The sequence below is a fragment of the Malaclemys terrapin genome, chromosome 1 (assembly GCF_027887155.1).
Source record: "Malaclemys terrapin pileata isolate rMalTer1 chromosome 1, rMalTer1.hap1, whole genome shotgun sequence".
In the NCBI taxonomy this organism is placed as follows: Eukaryota; Metazoa; Chordata; order Testudines; family Emydidae; genus Malaclemys; species Malaclemys terrapin.
This window is the reverse complement of record NC_071505.1, coordinates 65,957,303-65,981,567: the sequence shown is the minus strand read 5'-3', so window position 1 is coordinate 65,981,567 and position 24,265 is coordinate 65,957,303. Positions and strand designations below refer to the sequence as shown.

The following is a 24,265-nucleotide window of genomic DNA, read 5'->3' as shown; positions in this document are numbered from 1 at the left end:
CTGGGGCTTGAATCCTGGGTCCCGGCTTGACTCAGGCTTGGATCCTCCACCCACCCTGGGAGCCTGTGTTAGTGTGATGTGTGTCTCGACAGAAGAGGGGTTAGGTTGAGCCTGAGTTCAAATCCTGGACTTACACTGGAGTGTAGACATACACTGTAGACCTATCCTGTGGGTAATAAAATATCCTCAGTACCAAGTCTCAGAGCCTGGGGCAGCTGACTCAGGCTGTGGGGCTAAAAATTGTAGGATAAAGCCCAGGCTCCAGCCTGAACATCTGAGAACCACCCCTCTCGCGGGGTCTCAGAGCGTGGGCTCCAGCCCAGGCACAAAACGTCTACACTGCAATTGTATAGCCCCGTAGCCTGAACCCCGTGAGCCCAAGTCAGCTAACCCGGGCCAGCCATGGCTGTGCCATGGGTCTTTTATTGAAATGTAGATATAACCATAGTATCCCAAGTCAATTCAGTCACCAAAAATGTTTTCAGTAAGTTTTTTTTTTAAACTGTTCTGCTTTTTATTAAGGAGCCCTGTAATAGTTCCTGGAGTACTTCAAGTTTTATATCTTTTGTTTTGTATTCAAAGCTCCTTCTCCTAGTTTGGCACAACATGATACAAAACTAAAATAACTGAGGAGTTACAAATCTCTGTATCCCCTTTTTTAATCACTAAGAAGCAGGATAAATGAGCCAAATCATTTATTCCCTTGGAAAGGATAAGTCATCAGTTCCTGCACTGACACTTGTGCATTGTATTTGATATTAATTTTAAGCACATCAAGCTTCTGAATTAGTGTAACTGAATGCAAAGTCTTTACAAAAGTCACCGTTTGGAGGATGCGGTTACATTCCCAATTCCAGATTAATGATTGATTTTAAAATGTCATCAATTTGCAGCATGTAAGATTTTGTTTTATTTTGTTAATTTCACTAACTGTCTTGCTCTTTACTCTACCTTTGTTCATTTCACCAAGACTGATATGGTGCAGGAAAAAATATATTAGACCACAAATAATCACATCTAAATTAAAGTTATATGTATTCTTAAGATACTTTTAAAAACCTAAATCTTGAAGTCCAAGCAGGCCCTTTTAAAATTAGAAATATTTACCATGAGTGAGCATTAAACTGTTGTGATTTTTTTCAATATATTATTCCTCAGTTTATAGTTTTTGTTTCTTAATAGTTAAATGTTTGATTCTTTTCTTAGCTAGGGAAAATCATAGGCAACTTTTTTTCATCAGTGTTTATAACCATTTAAATTATGACCATCACTTTCCTTTCAGATTGAGAAAGTTGTTTGCTTTAAATAATAAAAAGATGATATATAAGTAGTTTTATATTTTTATGTCTCTCTTATCCCAAAATACATATAAAAATGTAGAATTTAAAGTTGCTATACACCTGATACAGAAACACAGCAATGTCATTATTGGTCAATTTCCAAACATTATATGATAAATGCCAACAAACTCTTTTGTACTACATAGAAAAATAGGTTAAAAACTAAAAAAAAAAAAAATCAAAGATTCACTGACATTGTTTTGCTGTCTTTTCTTGCTTTGGTAACCGCAGGTTTTTTTTTTAAAACAGTTTGCATCATCAGATGTAATATAGTCCACAAGTTGTTGAACGTAAAATAGCTGTCACATTAAAATAAGGGACACACACTACCCAGGTTGGTTTTTTTTTTTTTTCCTTTAGTCTAGAGAACAGTTACAGTACTTTCCAGAAATGGTGTATTCAGGTTTTGTTTATTGAGGTCTGAGCCTCAGGAAGTCATATGCATCAAATGAAACATACTTCTCTGTTTGAAGTGGTAAAATATCAGCTTGGAAGTAAAGCTGTGACGAGTTAGGATATTTTAATTCTAACCCAACAAACCCATCACAAAAAGAAAAGTATTTTAATACAAGCTTTTCTATCATTTCAAATATTACCCAACCCCATTTGCAAAAAAAAATAATTTTCTATTTTGTATTAGTTTGTTTAATGTGAAAACAAGATTGACCATAATTTTTGGCCTACTGAGGAAAGGTATATAATCTCTTAAATTATTTATCAGCAGCTAAAAGACTCTTCAATGTAAGTGTCTTAACCACTGTACAGCTTGATATTTTTAATACTTCAACAGTTATTTTCATTTTTCATTGTTGAAGAAATGATTTCACAATCTCAAATCAAAGTCAACACTGCAGTGAGGAGAGCTTTTCTACTTTATTACAAAGAGAAGAAGCCTTTATGTGGTCAGAAAATACAAGATTGATTTTTTTTTTCTCTTCCTATGAAACGCTGCTGTTCAAACAGCCAGAGTGAATTGTCTCAGTTCACTTCTTTAAGTCCCATCACATTCACTTGGGTATGGATGTCCTTGGCTGCTGAAAATCTGGCCCTTTAGTGCACAGGGCGACAAAGCAGTCCCCTGACCAGCAGTTCCAGAATGTCCCGTTTTCATATATTGCATCCATGCACACCTCCTAAAAATGAGGTACAGCAGGGCAAACATTTTCCAAAATAGATGTCATATATATAATATATACACATTCGTACATACATACCTTTATTCATGTGATGTCCAAAAATTTAAAAAAAATGTACACATTTATTACAAAATTGTAACAAAGACTGGACAGTGTTTTGCTCATTCTGGAAAGATGAAGCTCAGTAATACACAACCCTGGAAACTAACCAGAGGTTGTGGCAATATCTTTCTTCTAAACAGTCAGATATTCTTGCATTAATCTTGGCGAAAACTGCCTTTCAAAAACATAAGGGGAAGTAAAATGAAGGAAGCAGACCTTGCTCATCTTTCCAAATGAAATACGAGAAGGATCTTCACATAAAAATGCACAAACATTTTTTATTACCAATAGTGCTACAATGAACAATGCAAATTGTCTAATTTTGTCTTTTTGCTTTTTTTTTTTTTTTTTTTTTTTTTTTTTTTACATTTTGGAAACTAAGTGGTAAATTTTTGACAGTGTATTCGCTTGTCTTTAGACCCAAGCTTGTCTGCTGGCAAAAAATAAAATAAAATAAACAAAAACAAATTCAGACCCTGCTCAAACTAAAGAAAAACAAATTATAAATTTAGTTGTTGGGCAGCACATAATTAGTAAGGCAGGACCTCAAATGGTGACCCTTTGCATGAGCCAATTGCCAGATCCTCAAGGAATTAAAACCAGGATGCCTGAGCCACATCAGTTCTGCAGTTATGTTGAGTATTGTGCTGAGACAGCCATACCCCAAGAAAAGGGAAGTCTTTAGAAGGCTTGCTGAGCAGGGTTGTAGTTGAAGGTTGATGGCAGATGAGGCCTTTCTTCTAATTTGTCATATTCCAGATGGAACTCCTACAATTAAACAAAAAGGATTATTTAATTGTTGATATTTCCCTTGCATATGCAAATGTCTGTATCCATGACGAGCAACTTCTCTTTAAATAAAATGATGCTTTTAGAAATAGCTTGATTTAACTCCTATTATATAAATGAGGCAAAAAATACATTTTTTGTGACCATAGTTAGTTATTTAAAAAAAAATCAATATAATATAGTGCAGTGTCTGCAATAGCACCGTCTTACCCATTTTTTAAATGGCAAGTTAGCTTCAGAAACCTAGTTGTGAGCACTTAAAACTATTAAACATACAGACAAGACACAAATGTGCAGGTAAGTCAACTAAACTTTTAGTAAAGCTATTTTTCAGCAATTCAAAAGATCTTTCCTAAGATTTACTTTAGATGCCACAACGCTGAGTTCTGAGGTATTTTGTGGCATATCACCATGCCAACTGTTGGTGGAACGCAAATTAGTCAGAAATACCATTAGGCCAGGTTTCTTCTTCATGATATGAAATGTAAGAAGAATAAACCACCATGTAAGGAGATTTAAATCGACTTAAGAATCACAGATGTAAAAGTATCAGAGGGGTAGCCGTGTTAGTCTGAATCTGTAAAAAGCAACAAAGGGTCCTGTGGCACCTTTAAAACTAACAGAAGTATTGGGAGCATAAGCTTTCATGGATAAGAACCTCACTTGCATCTGAAGAAGTGAGGTTCTTACCCACGAAAGCTTATGCTCCCAATACAGATGTAACAAAGCATTCCACTACCGTTTATAGCTGGGTGAAGTGTTAAACTTCAGGTGTATCCATCCTTCCTTTAGGTTTGCTGAGCCATATATAGAAGCTCTTTACTACTACACTACACTTCAGTAGTGGCTTTCTTCTAAAGACCTCAAAGCACTTTATAAACCATTATACTGAATATTAATAATGCTCAGCCAGTGTATGAGGCTCTTACAGCTAATAATTCATAAATGCAGAGTTTCTTTCTCATTTATACAATTCCTTGCATTATGTGGGCATTTGATTTGCTTAATAATTATAAAAATATTCCAGCCATTCAAGTATGTGAATATATTCTAAATGGCTAGCAACCAGGACGAATCAGATTGCTGGGATACCTACCATTTAAATACCTCTTGACAACTCTGCTATGAATATGCAGTGCTCTGCGTTTATTACAATTCCACTGCATGATCTTGAATTGTGATCACCAATTTGTGTTCTCACATTGGCATCTTCAGCATACAACTTGGGTATATGCAAAAATATACATCAAACTGGGCTTAAAAAAAAAATCATTTTTTAACCTTTTAGTAGTTTGACAGCTCCCCAAGCCCCTTTCATTGCATTTGCATTCAAAAAGTGCATTGAAAATTTAGTACAATACTTTAAGGATACTTTCTGATAACTCAGTAATGATCATCCCGGGCTAAATAAACACTTCTGCCTTCAGCGTTGTAATTTATTGAGCTTATTATCTCAAAAAACAAACCTCCTACAGATTCTAAAAACTTATCTGGGTAGAGATTATGTCAACTCTTACTGAGGAACATACTCAAAGTATTGAAAAAATTAATAAAGCCTCACAACACCTTTGGGAGGTAGTTAAATATAGTATTATTTCTATTACTGATGGGTAAAATGAATTAGAATACAAATCAGTGCAAGAGTTGGGACTAGAGTTCAGGAGTTCTGAATCCCAGGCCTTTGATCTTTAAGGGGAAACAAAGTTACCTGGCATAGAGAAAAAATTCACCATGGTAATGAGGGAATTTAGGGAATCATGCTGAGAATTAATTGAATCTATATCCCCCAAATAAAGCTCTCCACAAACCTCGAGAATCCCAGCAGCATCTACAAGACCATGGCCATGTGCATGAAAGCTTTGTCTCCCTACTGTGGCTCTGGCCCGCACATTCATCCCATCCTCCACCCCAGCTTCCTGGCTGTGGCAGCTCCTGGGGACCTGAGGTGGAAAATATTTAATATAGCGTGCCAGTGTATTAGTGTTGGTGGGTAAATTCCACCCCACCCTCCCATGCACGTCCATGGATAGGGTGGGGGTAATGAGCTCTCTTTCTTTTTGGGGTGGAGGGGAAGAGAAACAAGGGATACCAGTGTGGGGAAAACACTTCCACACATGGTTCTTGGGGGTATAATTTAAGATAGAGTCTTTAACTCTGAAATTCTCCTGTCTTTCACTTTGAAATAAGAAAAATGCCCCTCAAAGTACCTTCTCTCCAACCTTCCAGTTCATGATTCTCAGAGTGTTATGTTCTGCAGATGACCAGAAAAGGCTCTGCAGATCATTACCAGTATATGGACTACAATTGGGGAATTGCTATTTTAACAAAACTTATTAAGCAAGGAAACAGGTGAATGTTAAACCCTCACATATTCTGGAGTGCATTCAAGACTACATGTAGAGAGCGGCCACTTGAATTAATGCCTGGAGTCTAAAGGAAGGAATCTTACTGGCTCATGAGGGTTCCTTTAGAGCCATATGGATTGAGATTTGTTACTGTGACAGATTTTTTTAGGAAATATTAACACCTATAGGATGCAAATTTTGTAAGCATTAAAACAATGTTTGTCAGTCATTTTATTGCTGCTTCAGGTATGCTGAAGTATTAAAAGATCCCACATTCAGAGTGTGTAATTACACTTAACAGTTATTATATTTAACAATATAGGGGGAAATAATTCACTGACCAAATATTTTTGAAAACCAAAAAGTAGTGTATTTATTGCACATAGAAAAATACTTTCATACATGTTATTTTACGTTTCACTTTAGTTAGTAGTGGCCATCATAGATTTGGATATGAACAACTGCATTGATCATTTTTGTATTTATTAGATACAAAGAAATGGAAAAATTCCAGCTTGTCTATTAAGCAAACATTGGTTAAATTAATTGCTTTTATTTTTCATTTGGAAACAATGATTTTTTTAAATACCTTGAATTAACCAAGAATAGGGATTCCATACTTAGGGGGGAAAATCCCACAAAGCATATCCAATGCTAAAGAAATTTTCTGTGAAGTGAATCTTATTTTTCATGTGTCATTCTGATTACAGTCACAAAGAGTGAGTTATGTCACAGCAATCAATGTATTTATACAAAATATTTAGTAGGTGTGAACACCAAATATGGAAGAGAACTGTTTAAAGAGGATTAATGGAATAAAAGAGAGCAACGGCAAATGTAGGCTAAACAGGCTAAATGTAGGAAAAATGATGAAGTCTGTTGGACTGTGAATCTGTCTACCAAGGGAAACACTGGAAGCTCCATTACTAGACACAGTTTTCAATTTGCCTAGAAACAATACTTGCTACAAAATGGACACAAAAGACCCAAACAGAAATTAGGAACTAGAACCTACTACTCTATAGCATGTCTTTGTCATTAAGTTAAATGTTGTTCCATTAATAATTAAAAAAATATTTAAATATTAACCGTAAATATTTGAAAGGATATTTAGTATAGGCAGCATCCCTTGCTAAAAAAAAAAAAAAAAAAGAATACGTTTTCTGATGTCTACATTTCGCTACCATAAAGAATTCAAGCTTCTAGGAAGGAAAAATAAAACAAGGGTTTTAATTTTGTTTCTTAACAGGGATCACCTTTCCTCATTTTTGAATAGAGAAATTATAAAATTTTAGTTAAGAGAATTTTCTTTTAGTAATGTGTAATCATTGGCGGCATTGCTGGGTCTCATTGTCTTCACTTTCCTGTCTCTTGTTGTTGAGCCTTTCAGCATCACCCCAGCAGCTTCAGCAGAGGAAGCTACAGTGAGTATTCTTTTGCTTTACCTGCTCAGTATAAAATCAAAATTTCTCTAACCATATTGTACTTTCTACATGGAATAGGATGAAAAGCCATAAGCATATCATAGTTGTGATCAACATTTCCTTAATATTTCTGTTTACAGTGAATATGAAGTAAACTTCTTCATTATTCAAGTTCTTGGGCTATTTAACTAAATGTCTATGGAGAATTCATTTAATTTGAATTTCAAAACAATCTAGGACGCTGTCTCAATGCTTATTCAATTTTCACTCATTTCCTTTTTCAGTCTGTTACGGAAGGTGAATGTACAGTAACACTCATTCTTTATTAAATTAATGTTATTTGCTATTTCACGGAGTAGGATTATGTATAATCCTTTTTATTAGATTGTTAAAACCAGTCTAGGATGTTGTCACAGAGTTTTATTAAATTGCAAGTATAGCCTATATTTAAAAAAAACAGTCTGGCACTTTTAGTAATATCATCCAAAGAATGCACATATACATTAAAACAAGAGGAAAGATTATAAAGCACCTAGAAAAAATAATTTATTTAAAGCACAGATGTAAATGATGGTAATTTATTGCAGATAATTCTAACCTGACTGCAGTAAAGCCACATCCATGGATCAATTAAGTAGCAGTTATTAATATGCTCTTCTGGCAAACTGATATTCTCAATATTAGGTAATAATGTATCTGTTACAGTAAAACAAAGTACAAGGAAAATATCTTTTAAAAATGACTCCATGTGGTTGCAATTGATCAGAATACGTTCTCCACGGTCTTTGATATTTGTACTGCCCTGGAATTTAATTTTTCTAATGGGATTTAGAAGTATAGTCACTTGGACAACTAACCCTTCATATTAAAAACATTTAAATTTAATCATGTCCTTATTATCCTAAAACTCTTAGGAAATTCTGACTCCAAAGGTTAATATTAGAGATCGCATTTTTACTACACGGACTTTACTACACAGACATATACTTGCCCTCCATCTGTGCCTGAAATTCCCACTTGTCTTAGATGAATTTTACACATAGATAGTAAGAGCTAGCCTAATCGTTATTTTTCCATTGCTCAAAAAAGCAAATTTTCCCCATAGTCCTCCATAGCTCCCCTTCCATCAATATTCAGCTTGCCTGGTATATTTTGCTCCAAACTAACAAGAAATCAATAAGTTAAAACTATCGCTTGCATGTTCCTTGGATCCAGAATTCTAGAAAAGGTATAAAAGCTCTACCTCTTTCCCTAACTAGACCTCAGTTCCTCCCTAATAGTGGACAATTATTGTCAATTTGTGAAGTTGAAGGAGGTAGGAGAAACTGTATGGATCTGCAGAGACAATATATTTGGGAGAGCAACAGCTACTGGTAAAAGTAATCTTTCTTCATTGACACTGCTGTAGCCTACCTATCCCCTGGAAGAAGGACGAGGAGTACACTAGTCAAAAAGAATGAAGTTCTGCTCTCCTGAATACAGCATCCAATCTACCTTCTGCAAAGAGAATACTGCTTTCTAAAAGTAGGAATAATCAAGCTCCAAGAAGCAACTTTACAATTTCTACTACAGGCATATAGTGAATAGCAGCTATGCAGGCTGCTACCTCTGTGGCAGAGTGGGCACTTATTCTTTCTGGTACAGCAATTCAAATAAGCTCATAGGATGTCTGAATACATAATATGATCCATTTATAACTGAAAGGTTTTGGCCTTCACTCTTCGTCAAAAGCGAGAAACAACCTTGTAGATTTCCAATAGGGCCTTTCCCCCACTATTAAGGTAAAAGGTAATACCTCTCTGAACGTCTCAGGCATGTAGGATAGCATTACTGACAGCATACCTAAGACTAAAAAAAAAAAACTGATAAAGAAATCAACCAATTCAGTTAAAAATCCAAGTTCATCTAGGCCAATTTTGTTTGAGGCCTTACAATTATTTTGCCCGTATGAAAAATTGTATAAGGCAGCTTTGCCATTAAAACCTGAAGTGTGGAAATGTTCGTCTGTGTTAGTCAGTCAAAAAACAACAAAAAATCAAAACAAAACCTAACTACAGATGCAAAAGATAACATATCAAGACGTCAAAAAAAAAAAAAAAAAAAAAGATTCCATAAACTTTGTGAGAACTAGATGTTCTCACATTCACCAGACTAATAAGAAGCCATTTTATTGAGGGATCTGAAAATACTGAATACTCTTGCACATTAATATGGTAGTCAGAGACAACCTATTATATATACTATATGTAGATGAAGACAAACCTGAGTCCACTGTGGTAACAGAAAATTCAAGGTAACTGCTACAGGGGAGAAAATGGAACTACCCCCTTTAGACTCTGGTTAAACCTGAAAATACTTTCACCTACAGACATATAGCTGCTTAGAAGAATATTTTCATGATTCCAAACAGCAGAGATGTGATTTACACAGAGAAGTGCAATGACTCACCAACAAACAATCCTGCAATTAGGCTTTCAGGTTAAGGAAATCTCAAGTTGGATGAAATACTTGCCCTCTTTCTTGAGATAAAGAATCTGATAATAGGTTATAGGGAAGATTCTTGAAAAGGGCTAATATTCAAGATCCACATCTGCTGAGCTGAAGATATCAAGATCACTGTGGGCCTGACCTATCAACTTTGAAACAGAGGAAATGGGAGAAAGGCATATATATTCCCTTTTCCTCGATGAATAAGAAATGTGGAACTTCAAATAAAAAGCTATTCTGTAGCAGATCAGATATTTAAATTTGAACATTGTAAACCCATGCTATATCCAGATGACCCTATCATGACAAAATAAAATAAAAATGCAAAACTTCTCAGTGAATTCTTGAGGGACCATTGATCCAATAAATTGCACTGCATTTAGTGTAAGGTTCTTGGGTGGCTTTTTTTATTTTTTTGGTGTTAAACTCATGCCAGAGATAGCGCTGAAGACATCACCTTGTTCTGAATGCATCATACCATAAAAGCACTCAGCATCTCATAACAACAATGGAAGTCAGTTCCTCCCTTGGTGTTCAAGTAAATATAATGCCAGAGTATTGCAAGTGAGAATCTTCGCTGCTTCCTCTGGAATTGGACAGTTGATAGTCAAATTCTAGTGAGGGAAAAAAACTCCCATAAAAAGATCTTAAAATTAAGGAAACTACTAACACACCGATAACTACATTTTTGGAGAAAAATAAAATTCTATAAAATCTTGACATTGATCCTGTACACAGTGAGGCTGGATTTTGTCCACCAAAGAAGAACAAAGCAAGATGAACAGAAGTGGGGATATTTTTTGTGTTGAACACCCCCCTATGGCCAAGAACACTAGTTCTGAGGAGCTTTGGCATATGCCCCAAAATATTTCCTAATATGAAAGGATTCTGTAATTCGAGTGACAAAGCATGAATCTCCTACAATGTGCATCTGTGGAGGGAACACCATAAAGGAGAAATGGTTTAATTTGAAAATAAAGGTTTGTGCTCTGTTTTTAATGTTCTAAAACAAAGTACAGTATTTGCATGCCCAACTTCTAAATGGCAAGAAGTAATTACTCCATAGCTCAGTAATCAGAACGAAGTATTTGGATTTTAACTAGAACTATTGAAAAATGATATTCTGCATTTTTCTACCTCTTGAAGGGATCGAGAAGACAGTTCCTTCCCCCACCCCTCCAGTAATGAACCAGTGTTTTTAGGAAATTCTTATTCCCTCCTACATCAGAATTCAAGTCAGAAAGCCAGTGTGTGGGATACAGAATGAATATTTACACACACACACATACATACAGTAAAAAAGGGGATTTTAAAAAAAGATTTTTAAAAATACACGGTTGATAGATTTAAAAATCTGCACAGTGGAAGAAAAAATACCTTAGCTACTTTCCTCCAGTTAAGACAGTCAAAGAAGTAATATGTTCCCCTCTCATATGTATTGGTTTTCATTGTTGGCTCCATGCCTGGTGCCCTGGTGATCCATACTCGTTCTTCTTTGTGGTATCTCCAATCACGGTTAAATCTTTCATTTTTAATTGGGAGGAAAAAGAATTTTGAATGTTAGTTGCTTTGATTTCAGAATACAAAACACACACCCTTTCAAGCAGATATTGTTTTACACTATTCCCAAAAAAAAAAAAAAAAAAAAAAAAAAAAAAAAAAAAACTTTGTAAGACATAAAATCAAGTCCATAAAACACCTACTTATCTGCTCAATATAACCATTTATTAAATACAGTCCTAATGGTAGGACCAAAATCTTGGCCATGCTTGGTAAGAAGTTGGCCTATTCCAGCAGCAAACCATTTTCTGAACGTTTATTGTCCTCCATTTTGTTGTTTTGTTTTTAGATAGTTACATAAGAATGGCCATACTAGGTGAGACCAATGGGTCTATCTAGCCCAGTATCCTGTTTTCTGACAGTGGTCAATGCCAGATGCTTCAGAGGAAATGAACAGAACAGGGCAATTATCGAGTGATACATTCCCTGTCATCCAGTCCCAGCATCTGGCAGTCAGAGACTATGGACACCCAGAGCACGGGGTTGTACCTGTGACCATCTTAGTTGTTGGTCATTGATGGACCTATCCTCCATGAACTTATCTAATTCTTTTTTGAACCCAGTTCTACTTTTGGCCTTCACAACATCCCCTGGCAACAAGTTCCACAGGCTGATTGACTATGCACTGTGTGAAGAAGTACTTCCCTTTGTTTGTTTTAAACCTGCTGCCCATTAATTTCATTGGATGACCCCTGGTTCTTGTGTTATGTGAAGGGGTAAATAACTCTTTCATATTCACTTTCTCCATACCATTAATTTTAACAACTGTTGGCATTTATGTAGCACTTTTTGTCTCCAGGGTGCTTTAAAAGCAACACAAAACCCATATGAGGCAGGTGCATTTTATTACAAATGGAGAGACTATAGAAAGGAACCAGTACCAGAGTAAGTATTAGAATTCAGGAGCTCCAGGATTACAGCCCTGTGCCCAGACCATGCCTCTATTTTTCGGGGTTAAAATAGCTTTTCTAGCTTTTAGAAGTAAATTGGAAAGCAGAATTTTAGATTTACTACATGATTACTAGAGTAAACTGTCATTCTATCATATTACCAAATTGGCCAAAATATTTTGAACATACAGCTCTACTGCTGCTAATAGCTGTAATACATCTCCTCCATTCATGTAATAGAGATAAAACAGTAGATCTTCTCCATATCGGCCAAGTTTTATTGCAGCCAGCTGCAAAAGATAAAAAAAATTAAGATTAAAAACCAGAAAAGGTAAATAAAATAAATGACAGCTAATACCATTTAAACGTGACAAGAAAATATAGTCAAACTGTTTCCCTTATATTAAGTATGTTGCAAAAGTTATACTAGATCAGGGGTAGGCAACCTATGGCACGCATGCCAAAGGCAGCATGCAAGCTGATTTTCAGTGGCACTCATACTGCCCGGGTCCTGGCCACCAGTCCGGGGGGCTCTGCATTTTAATTTACTTTTAAATGAAGCTTCTTAAACATTTTTAAAACCTCATTTACTTTACATACAAAATAGTTTAGTTATATATTATAGACTTATAGAAAGAGACCTTCTAAAAATGTTAAAATGTATTACTGGCACGCGAAACCTTAAATCAGAGTGAATAAATGTAGACTCGGCACACCACTTCTGAAAGGTTGCCCACCCCTGTACTAAATATATAGCAATGTAATATACTAATCAAAAGCTCAATTTTTCTCCAGTTTAAATTAAGCTTTCCAATTTTCCTATTATATAAACAGCAGGACAGTTAATGTAAGTAACAAACCTGAAAGGGGGGAGGGATCTTTTTTCTTTGTGTATTTTCTGATCTACTTGCTTTACTTTTAAATTTATTAGTTTGTTTACAAATTTCATTGTATAGCTACATTAGTACAGCAATCCCTTACATCTTAATTTTTAAAACATTATAGAATGATCTCATCAACACACAATATTTAGGATTTCTTTTTAAATATATCAAGCTTAAAATTCCTATTTCTATTATCTAGGGAAGAAAGGAGTAAGAGCTATCAATTTTTAAGCTTCAGGCTATAAGCTGATCAGATGGAATCAAGAAATCTCTCTGTACTGTATAGTGTTGATATAGAATGTGAATTATAAGGGTTTGATGCTTTGGTCTGAAGGATCTGACACTCTCAGAGATAGGATATTGGTCTAGACTGACTACTGCTTTCATTACATGTGACTATGGCTCTAATGATTTCTGTTGGCTCTTTCCCAAACCCATTCTCACACTCCCCAAAAGCTAATGCAAACCATTTTTAGCATCCAAGAAATTAAAGGAAAACAAAACTGGGAACAGAAGCAGGGTTCTTTTGGTCTTGTAATGTTGGAAAGGGTATGTAACATTCCTAGAACATGCCATGCACCTCTGTTCTTACAGAATTTAAGACTAACACTTTTCTAAAACCCATGGATTTGATGAGAGATATCCATCTGCGAAAAATTACATCAGGTTATCTTGAAAATAATTCTATAAACCAAGCAGCCTCTTATCTACATATTTTATTATAGGGGACAAGAAAGCACACTCACCTTATCCCTAATGTGAATGTTCGTTAAGTATTCAGATGGAACATGGAAGTCTAGATAAAGGAATCAGAATTGACCTAATTGTTAAACCATGCAATTGATTCTCATTTATAAATATCAACACAGCATTAAACACAACTTATTTTCCCTACCTATGTCTTGAGGTCGACAAGGCGAAGATGCCCAAGGTGATGCAAATTTGGGGTAGAGATTTCTGAACAAGAAAAAACATACTCAAATTAAAAAGCAATGAATTTGAAGAAGACATCCAAGCCCCCATCTCTCCCCTCCTCCAAAACCATTATATTTAGTTACTTCATTAACTTTTAGGGTGAAATTCTGACACCACTGACTTCAATGGCAACCCTCCCCACCACTGAATTCTAAAGGGCACAATTCACAATAACCTAAGTGTATTTGGCTCCAACTCCTTTCAGAAGCCCAAACATACTTGGCAGAATGGAGGTATTGTGTAACACCTCTCAAGAGCCTGATGGGCTAATAAATCTGAGCCCATAATTAAAAGAAGAAAAAGGCTTATAGCTAGCAGGCCTAGTTTCTCCCACTGATAATGATTGTACCCTTCCTTTAAATTCTCCTCTATGCTGACAAAGAATCGATTTCACCACTTTAGTGGAACATGAAAAATATAAATGTTCTGATTTCATTTAATTCAGGGGTTCTCAAACTGGGGATCGTGACCCTTTAGGGGGTTGTGAGGTTATTACATGGGGGTCGCAAGCTGACAGACTCCACTCCCAAATCCCGTTTTGCCTTCAGCATTTATAATAGTGTTCAATATAAAAAAAAAAAAAAGTGTTTTTAATTTATAAGGAGGGTCGCACTCACAGGCTTGCTGTGTGAAAGGGGTCACCAGTACAAAAGGTTGAGAACCACTGATTTAATTCTTGATAATACTTCAAGAAGAAAAAAATGGAGCTTTTAGATTACTAATTAAACACTGCAGAACTTTGCTAATTTGAACCAATGACGTAGTGATCCACTGAGAAGTACTGAAGTTTGGTAATTAGCAGGTAGAGGAACAAAAAAGGACAGTGAATCACAAGATGTACTTTTTTGGCAGCTGCACTTTTGTTTTAATTGTTTGTGATAATATAGTATGATGACATATTTTGCAAATGAGACTTCAGTCTACTAACTTATTAAATCTTTGCACCTTCTAGCAGGAAGGCATAAGAGTGCTATAAAATCTTTCAAGCCTGGGAAGTTACCAGGAAAAGACCAATTCCCAACCAAGTTCTAAAGAAAAATGATTCCAGACCAAGGGGTGCCAAGCCTACACCATAAACCACCTTTAATCCAAGGTTGACAACAGCTTATATCCTCATATATCCTGACTGCAGGCATCACAGGGGGCAGCATCTGTGGAAAACGACCAAGACCTTTCTTCTGCTGGGAGAAATCTTTCCAACTGCGTAGTACTTCCCAAGAATTGGAACATAAAGGCTCACTCACCCATCTAAACACTGCCTTAAAGATCACAGAACGCTATTTCTTTAATCAGCGTAATGTGAATATCTTTGCAAAAAAAATATCAATGGGTAAAGACCCTTCTTCCTAATGTTATCTGCCTATCATAGGTAAAGTTTTGAAAGAGATGATCCCCTGTATACTATATTCCATAAGGAAGGCGGATCACTTTTGTTGTGACGTCTGCTAAGTTTTGGAAGACTTTAAAAAGATTTTACTGTCGCCTTAAAAATTTGGTATAGTGTGCTAAAAACATGAGTAACGGATAACTGTCTAAAGCAGTATCTTTGGCTCATGGAACATTGCAATTGCTCTAGATTTTGAATTTCTAGCTTTTGGAATAAGCAAGAGCCAGGAATAAAAAGAATTAATACGGGCACAGAAAAGCATAAAGCACTGTATTAAGCAGATAACACTCTTATCTCAGAGTTACAAACTGACCGGTCAACCACGCACCTCATTTTGAACCAGACGTATGCAATCAGGCAGCAGAGACCAAAAAAAAAAAGGGGGAGTGGGGGATTGGGGGGGCAAATGCTGCACAGTACTATATTAAACTACTAAAATAATAAAGGAAAAGGAAAAACAAATTGACAAGGTAAGAAAACCGTTTCTGTGCTTGTTTAATTTAAATTACGATGGTTAAAAGCAGCATTTATTTTCTGCATAGTAAAGTTTCAAAGCTATATTAAGTCAATGTTCAGTTGTAAACTTTTGAAAGAACAACCATAATGTTTTGTTCAGAGTTATGAACAACCTCTATTCCGAACGTGTTCGTAACTCTGGGGTTCTACTGTACTTCTGGGCAGTATACAAATTATTTGATTACTATTTCAGGAGACTTTCACACTACAAAAGAACATAAGAACGGACATACTGGGTCACACCAATGGTCCATCTAGCCCAGTAATCTGTCTTCCGACAGTGGCCAATGCGGGATGCTTCAGAGGGAATGAACAGAATAGGGCAATTATTGAGTGATCCATTCCCTGTTGTCCAGTCCCAGCTTCTGGCAGTCAGAGATTATGGACACCCAGGGCACGTGGTTGTGTCCCTGACCATCTCGGTTGATAGCCATTGATGGACCTGTCCTCCGTAAACTTCTCTATTTTTTTTAAACCCAGTTATGCTTTTGGCCTTCACAACATTCCATGGCAATGAGTTCCACAGGCTGACTGTGCACTGTGTGGAGAAGTAGTCCCTTATGTTTATTTTAAACCTGCTAATTTCATTGGGCGACCCCTGGTTCTTGTTATTTATCCCTTCACATAACATTTTCCTATTCACTTTCTCCACACCAATTATGACTTTATATTCCTTCCCACCCCTAATCTCTTTTCTAAGATGAACACTCCCCAGCCTTTTTAATCTCCCCTCATATAGAAACTTTCATTCCCCTAATAATTGTTGGTTGCCCTTTTCTGTACTTTTTCCAATCCTAATACACCTCTACATCAATATAATGCTGTCCTCGGGAGCCAAAAAAAATCTTACCACATTATAGGTGAAACCGCGTTATATCAAACTTGCTTTGATCCACCGGAGTGTGCAGCCCCGCCCCTCCGGACCACTGCTTTACCGCGTTATATCCAAATTCGTGTTATATCGGGTCGCGTTATATCGGGATAGAGGTTTATATCTTTTTTTGAGATAGGGCTCCCAGAACAGTGTGGGCGTACCATGGATTTATATAGTGGTATGATATTTTCTGTCTTATTATCTATCACTTTCCTAATGGTTCCTAACATTACCTTTTTTGATTGCCACTGCACGTTGAGCAGAAGTTTTCAGACAAGTGTCTACAACAACTCCACTCTTCTTTGAGTGGTAACAGCTAAAATAGACGCCATCATTTTGTATATATAGTTGGGATGATGTTTTCTAATGTGCATTACTTGCATTTATCAACATTGAATTTCATCTGCCATTTTGCTGTCTAGTCACCCAGTTTTGTAAGATCTCTTTGTAACTCCCTGCAGTCAGATTTGGACTTAACTATCTTTAGTAATTTTGTATCATCTGCAAACTTTGCCACCTCACTTTGTTTACCTCTTTTTCCAGATTGTTAATGAATATGTTGAAGAGCTTTCTGAAGAACCAAGTACACTATATCAATTGGATCAACCTTGTCCACATGCGTGCTGACATACTAGATTGGTAAGGCATGATTTCCCTTTACAAGAGCTGTACTGACTCTTTCCCATCAAATCATGTTCACCTATGTATCTGATCATTCTGGTTTTTACAATATTTTCAACCAGTTTGCCAAGTATTGAACTGGAGCCTTTTTCAAAAATCAGCTTTACATTAGTTATCCTCCAGTCATCTGATACAGAGGCTGAGTTAAGCAATAGGTTACATACCACAATTAGTAGTTCTGCAATTTCATATCTGAGCTCCTTCAGATCTCTTGGGTGAATACCATCTGGTACTGGCAATTTATTACGGTTAAATTTATCAATTTGTTCCAAAACTGCCTCTACTGACACCTCAATCTAGGGCTGTTTCTCAGATGTTTCACCCAAAAAGAATGATGAAGGTGTGGGAATCTCCCTCACATCCTCCGCAAAGAAGGCCAATGCAAAGAATTCATTTAGCTTCCTCACAACGGCCTTGTCTTTCTGTGGTGCTTCTTTAGTACCACTGATTGTTTGGCAAGCTTCCTGCTTCTGATACAGTTTAGAACAGTTAGTTTTAGTGTCTTTTGCTAGTTGCTCTTCAAATTATTTTTTGGCCTGCCTAATTATACTTTTACATTTGACTTGCCAGAGTTTATGTTCCTTTCTATTTTCCTTAGTAGGATCTGACTTCCAATTTTTAAAGGATGCTTTTTTGCCTTTAACTGCCTCTTTTACTTGGTTTAGCCATGGTGGCACATTTGTGGTCCTCTGTTTTTTGTTTTGTATTTGGGATATACATTTAATTTGAGTATCAGAGGGGTAGCCGTGTTAGTCTGGATCAGTAAAAAGCAAAGAGTCCTGTGGCACCTTATAAATTAACAGACGTATTGGAGCATAAGCTTTCGTGGGTGAATATTCACCCACTCTGTCAGGACTCTGTCATTTAATCTGAGTGTCTATTACAGTGTTTTTAAAAAGCTTCCATGCAGCTTGCAGGCATTTCTCTTTTGTGACTATTCCTTTTAATTTCCATTTAACTAGTCTCCTCATTTCTGAGTAGTTCCCCTTTTTGAAGTTAAATGCTTCTGTGGTGGGCTTCTTTGACATTTCCCCTTCCCCCCAGGAAGTTAAATTTAATTACACTATGGTTGCTATTACTGAGTGGTTCCGCTATATTTACCTCTTGAACCAGATTCTGTGCTCTGCTTAGGATTAAATCAAGAATTGCCTCTCCCCTTGGGGATTCCAGAACTAGCTGCTCCAAGCAGCAGTCATTTATGGTATCTAGAAATTTTGTCTCTGCATCCTGTCCTTGACACGTATCTAGTCAATATATGGTTAGTTAAATCCCCATTATTATTGAGTTTTCAATTTTTGTGGCCTCTCTAATCTCCCTGCGCATTTCATAGTCACTGTCACCATCCTGGTCTGGATGTCAGTAGTATATTGCTATTGGTATACTCTCATTAATGAAGCACAGAATGTCTATCCACAGAGATTCTCGGATATTTACTATATTTGATTCTATTCTTTCTTTCACATATGATGTCACTTCCCCACCAGCACAACCCACTTTGCCATTCCTATATATTTTATACCCTGGTATTATCACGTTCTATTGATTATCATCGTCCAGCAAATTTCTGTGACGTCTATTATACCAATACCCTCATTTAATGCAAGGCACTCAAGTTCATCCATTTTAGTATTTAGACTTCTAGCATTTGTATAAAAGCACTTATAAAATTTGTCAATATTTAGCTGAATGCCTTCATGTGATGTAACTGGACTCTTTTGTTTGACTGTTTCTCTTCAATTCCTATCAGTACTGTATCAACTTCTATTCTCTCTATAGCTCAAAGATGGGAGGGGGGAGCTCAGCTCAAAGAGTTTGAAACCAGCTCAGGGTGCAGCCAATGGGGTAGCTAAGGGCTGTGTGCAGGCAGGGGGTAGCTCAAGGTGAGGTAGGCTCAGGGTGCAGCGAGGGAGGTAGCTAAGGGTTGTGTCCAGGCAGAGGGGTAGGCTCAGGGTGCAAGGAGAGGAATAGCCTCCCCTGCGGTCCCAGTTCCCCGAGGGCTCTGCCAGCCACCGAGCCGGGTCCCCCTGCCCAGTCAGCTTTTACCAGCTGCATGAGCAAAGGGGGCTGGGAGCGGAGAGGCAGCTTCAACACCCTGCACCAGCTGGAGACAAGGGAACACCATCGCTGCCTGCTTCATGGCACCAGTCAAAGCAGCAGCTGTCCCACACTGCCTGGCTCTGGCTTCCCGCCTCTGACCTGGCGGGGGGAGGAGGAGGTGTGTGTGGGGGGTGGAGCTGCCCCAGGATTGCCCTGCTCTTACAGTGTAGTTTTGGGGGGGAGGGAGGCAACACCCCCATGCCTCCCAACTCTGCCCATGGGCTCAGGGCTTCTGCCCTGCGGGGAGGACCAGGGTGCTCCGGGCTCCAGGATTCAGCCACGCGGGGGACGCCAGACATCAGGGCTTCAACCGCGTGGGTCCTGGCTTCAGCCCCATGGGAGCTGCTGGGGCTCAGGCTCTGGGTTTTAGCCGCGGGGCCCCAGGCCTCCCTGAAAGGGTTCGCAGAGCCCCTGTTGAGAACCGCTGATTTAAAGCGCAGTGATGACTGACTGTCACACTAGGCAAAAACGTATCACTAACTTTGAAGGCAGTAAAATAAAATAGCAAATCTTCTATCTGTATCATCAACTGTAAAAGCTCCAAAACCAGACTAAAAGCAGGGATTACAACACAAATATATAGACATATACATGGATCCAATGTTGTCACTTGAATAATATGCATCCAAGGAAGATAGTAAATACTCTGTATGAAAAGATTCCCTATTAAAAACTTAAAAAATCCAGTTAACTAATTACCAACAATCATGACAACAAATTGGACTTTTATCAAATAGAGGAGATGCATAGCATACCAATAAACCACCACAATAAAATACCTTTAATTTCATACACCATGAAAAATGTCATTCTAAACCATTACTATTTTTTATATATATAGCTATAACCAAAGCTAAAAATAAATTACCTAAGATTTAGATGAAAGGATTTTAAATGCTAGTTTTACTAGCAAAGAGTGGGACAAAATTGTACCAAAAACTCAAATAATCAATTACATGTGCTAAATTACACTTAAATCTACTTTAAAATACTGAATTCAGATGTACTTTGCTCTAAGCTGATTGTTCAAACATAGCCTTTCTGAAGACAATCTGTATTGGAAATATCAAACAACTCTGATATTGCGCACATCCTGGAGATGCACCTACTCAGACAATCAAAATTAAATCAATGCTACAGATTATGGAGCTAGTAGTGAGAAGAGTTATTTCTTAGTATAGCTATTTAAAACTCATGTTCTCAGTGAAGTAGAAAAAATCCATCACACTCAAACAAGAAGTCATCTGTAAGAGCAGCACTAAGTCTTTTCATTCTGCAGAATCTAAAGCCATTCGTATTAGAAGAGTGGTTAAGGTGCACAAGTGTAGTTCTGAGAATACCAATGGAACTCTGTGTAAGCTTGAAAGCTTGAAAGCTTGTCTCTCTCCCAACAGAAGTTGGTCCAATAAAATATATTACCTCGCCCACCTTGTCTCTCTAATGGAACAATGTTCTGAAAAAATGTTGAGAAATGGAGTAATTCCTGAAAATAATCAGTTTACATGAGGGATATATATAAATTAGTGCTAATTACTGTATAAGGAGTGCAGATTCCAGAATGCCACTTTTTTTCTTCTTACTCTTTCTTGTTTCATCTTTTTTTACTCTCTCTCTCTCTCCAATCCTTCTTGAACTCACATACATACCTATTTCATGTGTATATAATCTGAGAAATGTGAAGTGCAAAGAATTCCTTTCATCTATATGTACCATTCCAATCTGGTTTTGCTGGTTGGTTTATTGTGTGCATTCATAAAATTTCAATAAACATAGTACACAAATCTTTGGTGGAAAAAAAAAAAAGAGACCATCTATTTTTTTTTTTTTTTTTTGAGAGAGAGAGAGAATAAACTATGAAGTTCAGCAAGGTTCTTCTGTAGGTGGGTCATGCATCAAATATCTTTTAGATGAATTATGTTTTTAGTACTCTGTTTATTAGGTGATGCAGAGTAAACAAAATCTTTAGAGCTCCATGTCCCAAGTTTGCCCATGTAGCTCACAAGACATGAGGCAGGATTGTAATTCTTCAATCCAGCTGGAGTAAGAGATAGTATGCCGCTGAACTGACCCAGAAACAAGGTAAGAAAGAGATGTGACTCTTGTTTCCTGCTTTTCCCTTGATCCATATGACTTCCCACTCTACAGCAGCTCAAGTATGTGGGCAGATGTGTTGGGGGGACAGAACCAATACTCCGCTTACTTCCCACATGTATGGAAGGAGAAGTAGCAGCATGCCAGCAGCTGTTCCCCTCTTGCCTCCCAACACAGGCTCTGGTGATATGGGTAGTCCACACAGAGGTATAAGAGATTCCTTAAAATCCCTTACTGCCCTGTGATATCATGGTGGAGGGCTCACAATTATGCACATGGAGAATATAAAATAGCTAACGGACTAGAAATTAACTTCAAAAGGTATACTGCTCTTGAAGATAATAATACAACTATACAATGCAACTATGAAGGTGTACAGCTTGTTATTACATCAGTGCAAGTTTAATTTACAATAAGAATGCTGCTTGATTGTTAAATGTAAATATCCTCAAGGAAAATTTTTATTTAAAAAATAATTTATGCATGAAATTTATTAACAACACACTAAAGCGTTCCTGAAAAAATCCTTAACACGTTAAGGGAGTAAAGAGAGCCTCCTAGCTTACTGAAAGATTGCAAAACAAGATCTCAATATGCCTTGAAGCACAGTTCTCTTATTAATGAAAGCTTTACTTTACTGTCATTGCATTTTCAAATTTAATTTGTCAAAGTATCTGCAGTTTTTTTATATTCATGTGAACTAAATGAACCCAATATTATGAACAGCAGCATAATAAAAACAAAACTGATGACAGTAGTGAAAACAGAACTTACTCAGGAGAGTTGAGATTGAGACCTAGTGTTGTTAAGTCACTTCCTAATGCAAGATGTACCATTCCCGGGTCCGTCTCTGCTGCCCTGATGAATGTTAACAAGCCAATCATTCCAAACTGGTCCGTCACCATCCCTTGCGGAATGTTAGTAACCCGACCTGGGCAAGAACAACCAATTAATTTTCTCCTTTCAAAAAGTGGAGGAATCAACAAGATCATCTGAAAGTATTTTCAAGTGATTTATCAAAAAAAGACTCAAGCATACCATCAGGTAGCACCTGGATCCCTTTTTTCTGCTGGTTGTTGTTTTGCGTTGTTGAACTTTTATCTCCAGGGAATTTGGGTCCGTCTGCACTAGAAGATGTTTTGCCTGATGTACTCAAATTCTATTAAGAAACAAGTAATTTGTGCAAGTTAACATGAGAGAAAACAAACCAACATGGAAACATGGAAAACTTGGTTAAGCAGCCCTTCTGAATCAAGCGCTCTTCAAAAGCCATCGACAGTGGTACTGTGATGCTGAAGTCTGTTCAGTTATTCATATCCCAAAAGAAATTAAGTGCCCTGCCACACTACAAGGTAATTCAGTTTTAAGTTTTGGGAAAACAACAACAACAACAACAAAAACACACACCCCTGGTATTTGAACATAAAGGAATTAAAAACAAAGCCATAGTTTTCCACACTTTTCAGAGCTTACTTATGAGCAACATGTAAACCACAGCTCTGTTTGTCAGTTGAAGTCCTCGTGTTCTGTTACCAATCTGTAGGTATGATTAATGCCTTTGTCATTTTTACAATCCCTAAAATAAGAACTACTCCCAAATCTATAATCTCAAATGTAAAAGGTCAGGATATTTAAATATTTTGTACACACTTGGAGCAGAATATTCAATGGGAAGAGTAAACTGCAGCATTTCTAAATGAGTGCATGACACAGGAGGTGCTCGTGGGCGCTTCGCTTCACATGCCAGCCAACAGTCTCGTCTCCACATAGAGAGCCCCTCTGAGCTGCAGTGGCTGACACTGGATATAATAACGGGACCAATTACAGAAGCAAGCAAACTACAGTTGGCACTCACCAGTTAGGAAAGAGGTATAACACTATATTTGACAAAAAAATTGTATAAAATGTTTGCTCTCTACTGCAAATTGTTTTTCTGTCATCATTTCTATTTACTATTTCTACAACACCATAGAATGCATGGCGCCACACTGCCAGGATACTACTCTGAAGAGCCCAATGTCTAGAGAAGACATCACAGGAAGGGGCAATAAAAGAAATTAGACACGTCTAAAAGGCCGTTTGGTGTGCAGCAAGTTCAGGTGTAAATCAACAGTGCTTCAGCATGCTGCCTCCTAACTGCCCATATGGATCTTGCTGCTGCACACTAAACGTTTTCTAGTGTGCACTGACGTACTGCTGTTTCAAATGGCAGAACATCAGGACATACTGCCTGCATAGTACTGTGACTTTTTGACAAGACAACTTTTTATAGAATCACATAGTATCAGTTCAATTTTTATCCAATCCCTCTCGGAGTCTGCTTCTACCTCCTATTTTTGAGTAGTGGCAAACCTTAACAGCTTCCTCCAGGGAATGAAAAATGAAGAATTTGACCTCCACAGATAGCAGGACTGCATGCAACAAAGTAGCTTCACTCCCATATCTTTCAACAGCTTCTTGGATGCTGCAAAGGCTTTATACTACTTCAAAAATCCAAGTGTGTAATGTGGATAAATGCTAATTTTGGCAATAATGGTTGAATCTCCCAGGGTTACAATGATTCATGATACTTCACTGAAAAATTCCAAAGGGTATATGGTGCTAGTACAGATCTAGGATATTTCCCCTTTTGGCAGTTTCTTTGCAGAGATTAATGGGTGGGAAATTCTATGAATCATCCAAGTTCA

The 24,265-nt window shown here is 37.2% G+C and overlaps 1 protein-coding gene across 3 annotated transcripts in view; it reads right to left on the bottom strand.

Annotated features, from left to right (window-relative positions):
- Positions 1-2,194: 2,194 nt before the first annotated feature.
- The window catches only part of CNOT2 (CCR4-NOT transcription complex subunit 2), a 122,321-nt gene continuing 100,250 nt past the window's right edge, over positions 2,195-24,265 (bottom strand). For all 3 annotated transcript variants that reach the window (XM_054026360.1, XM_054026369.1, XM_054026350.1), the window contains 7 exons: positions 22,617-22,737; positions 22,353-22,509; positions 13,853-13,914; positions 13,704-13,753; positions 12,263-12,363; positions 11,001-11,145; positions 2,195-3,346 (listed from right to left, as the gene is read on the bottom strand). In XM_054026360.1, coding sequence (XP_053882335.1) covers positions 3,260-3,346; positions 11,001-11,145; positions 12,263-12,363; positions 13,704-13,753; positions 13,853-13,914; positions 22,353-22,509; positions 22,617-22,737 — 723 coding nt within the window. In that variant the 3' untranslated portion in view covers positions 2,195-3,259. The remainder of the gene's footprint in view (positions 3,347-11,000; positions 11,146-12,262; positions 12,364-13,703; positions 13,754-13,852; positions 13,915-22,352; positions 22,510-22,616; positions 22,738-24,265) is intronic.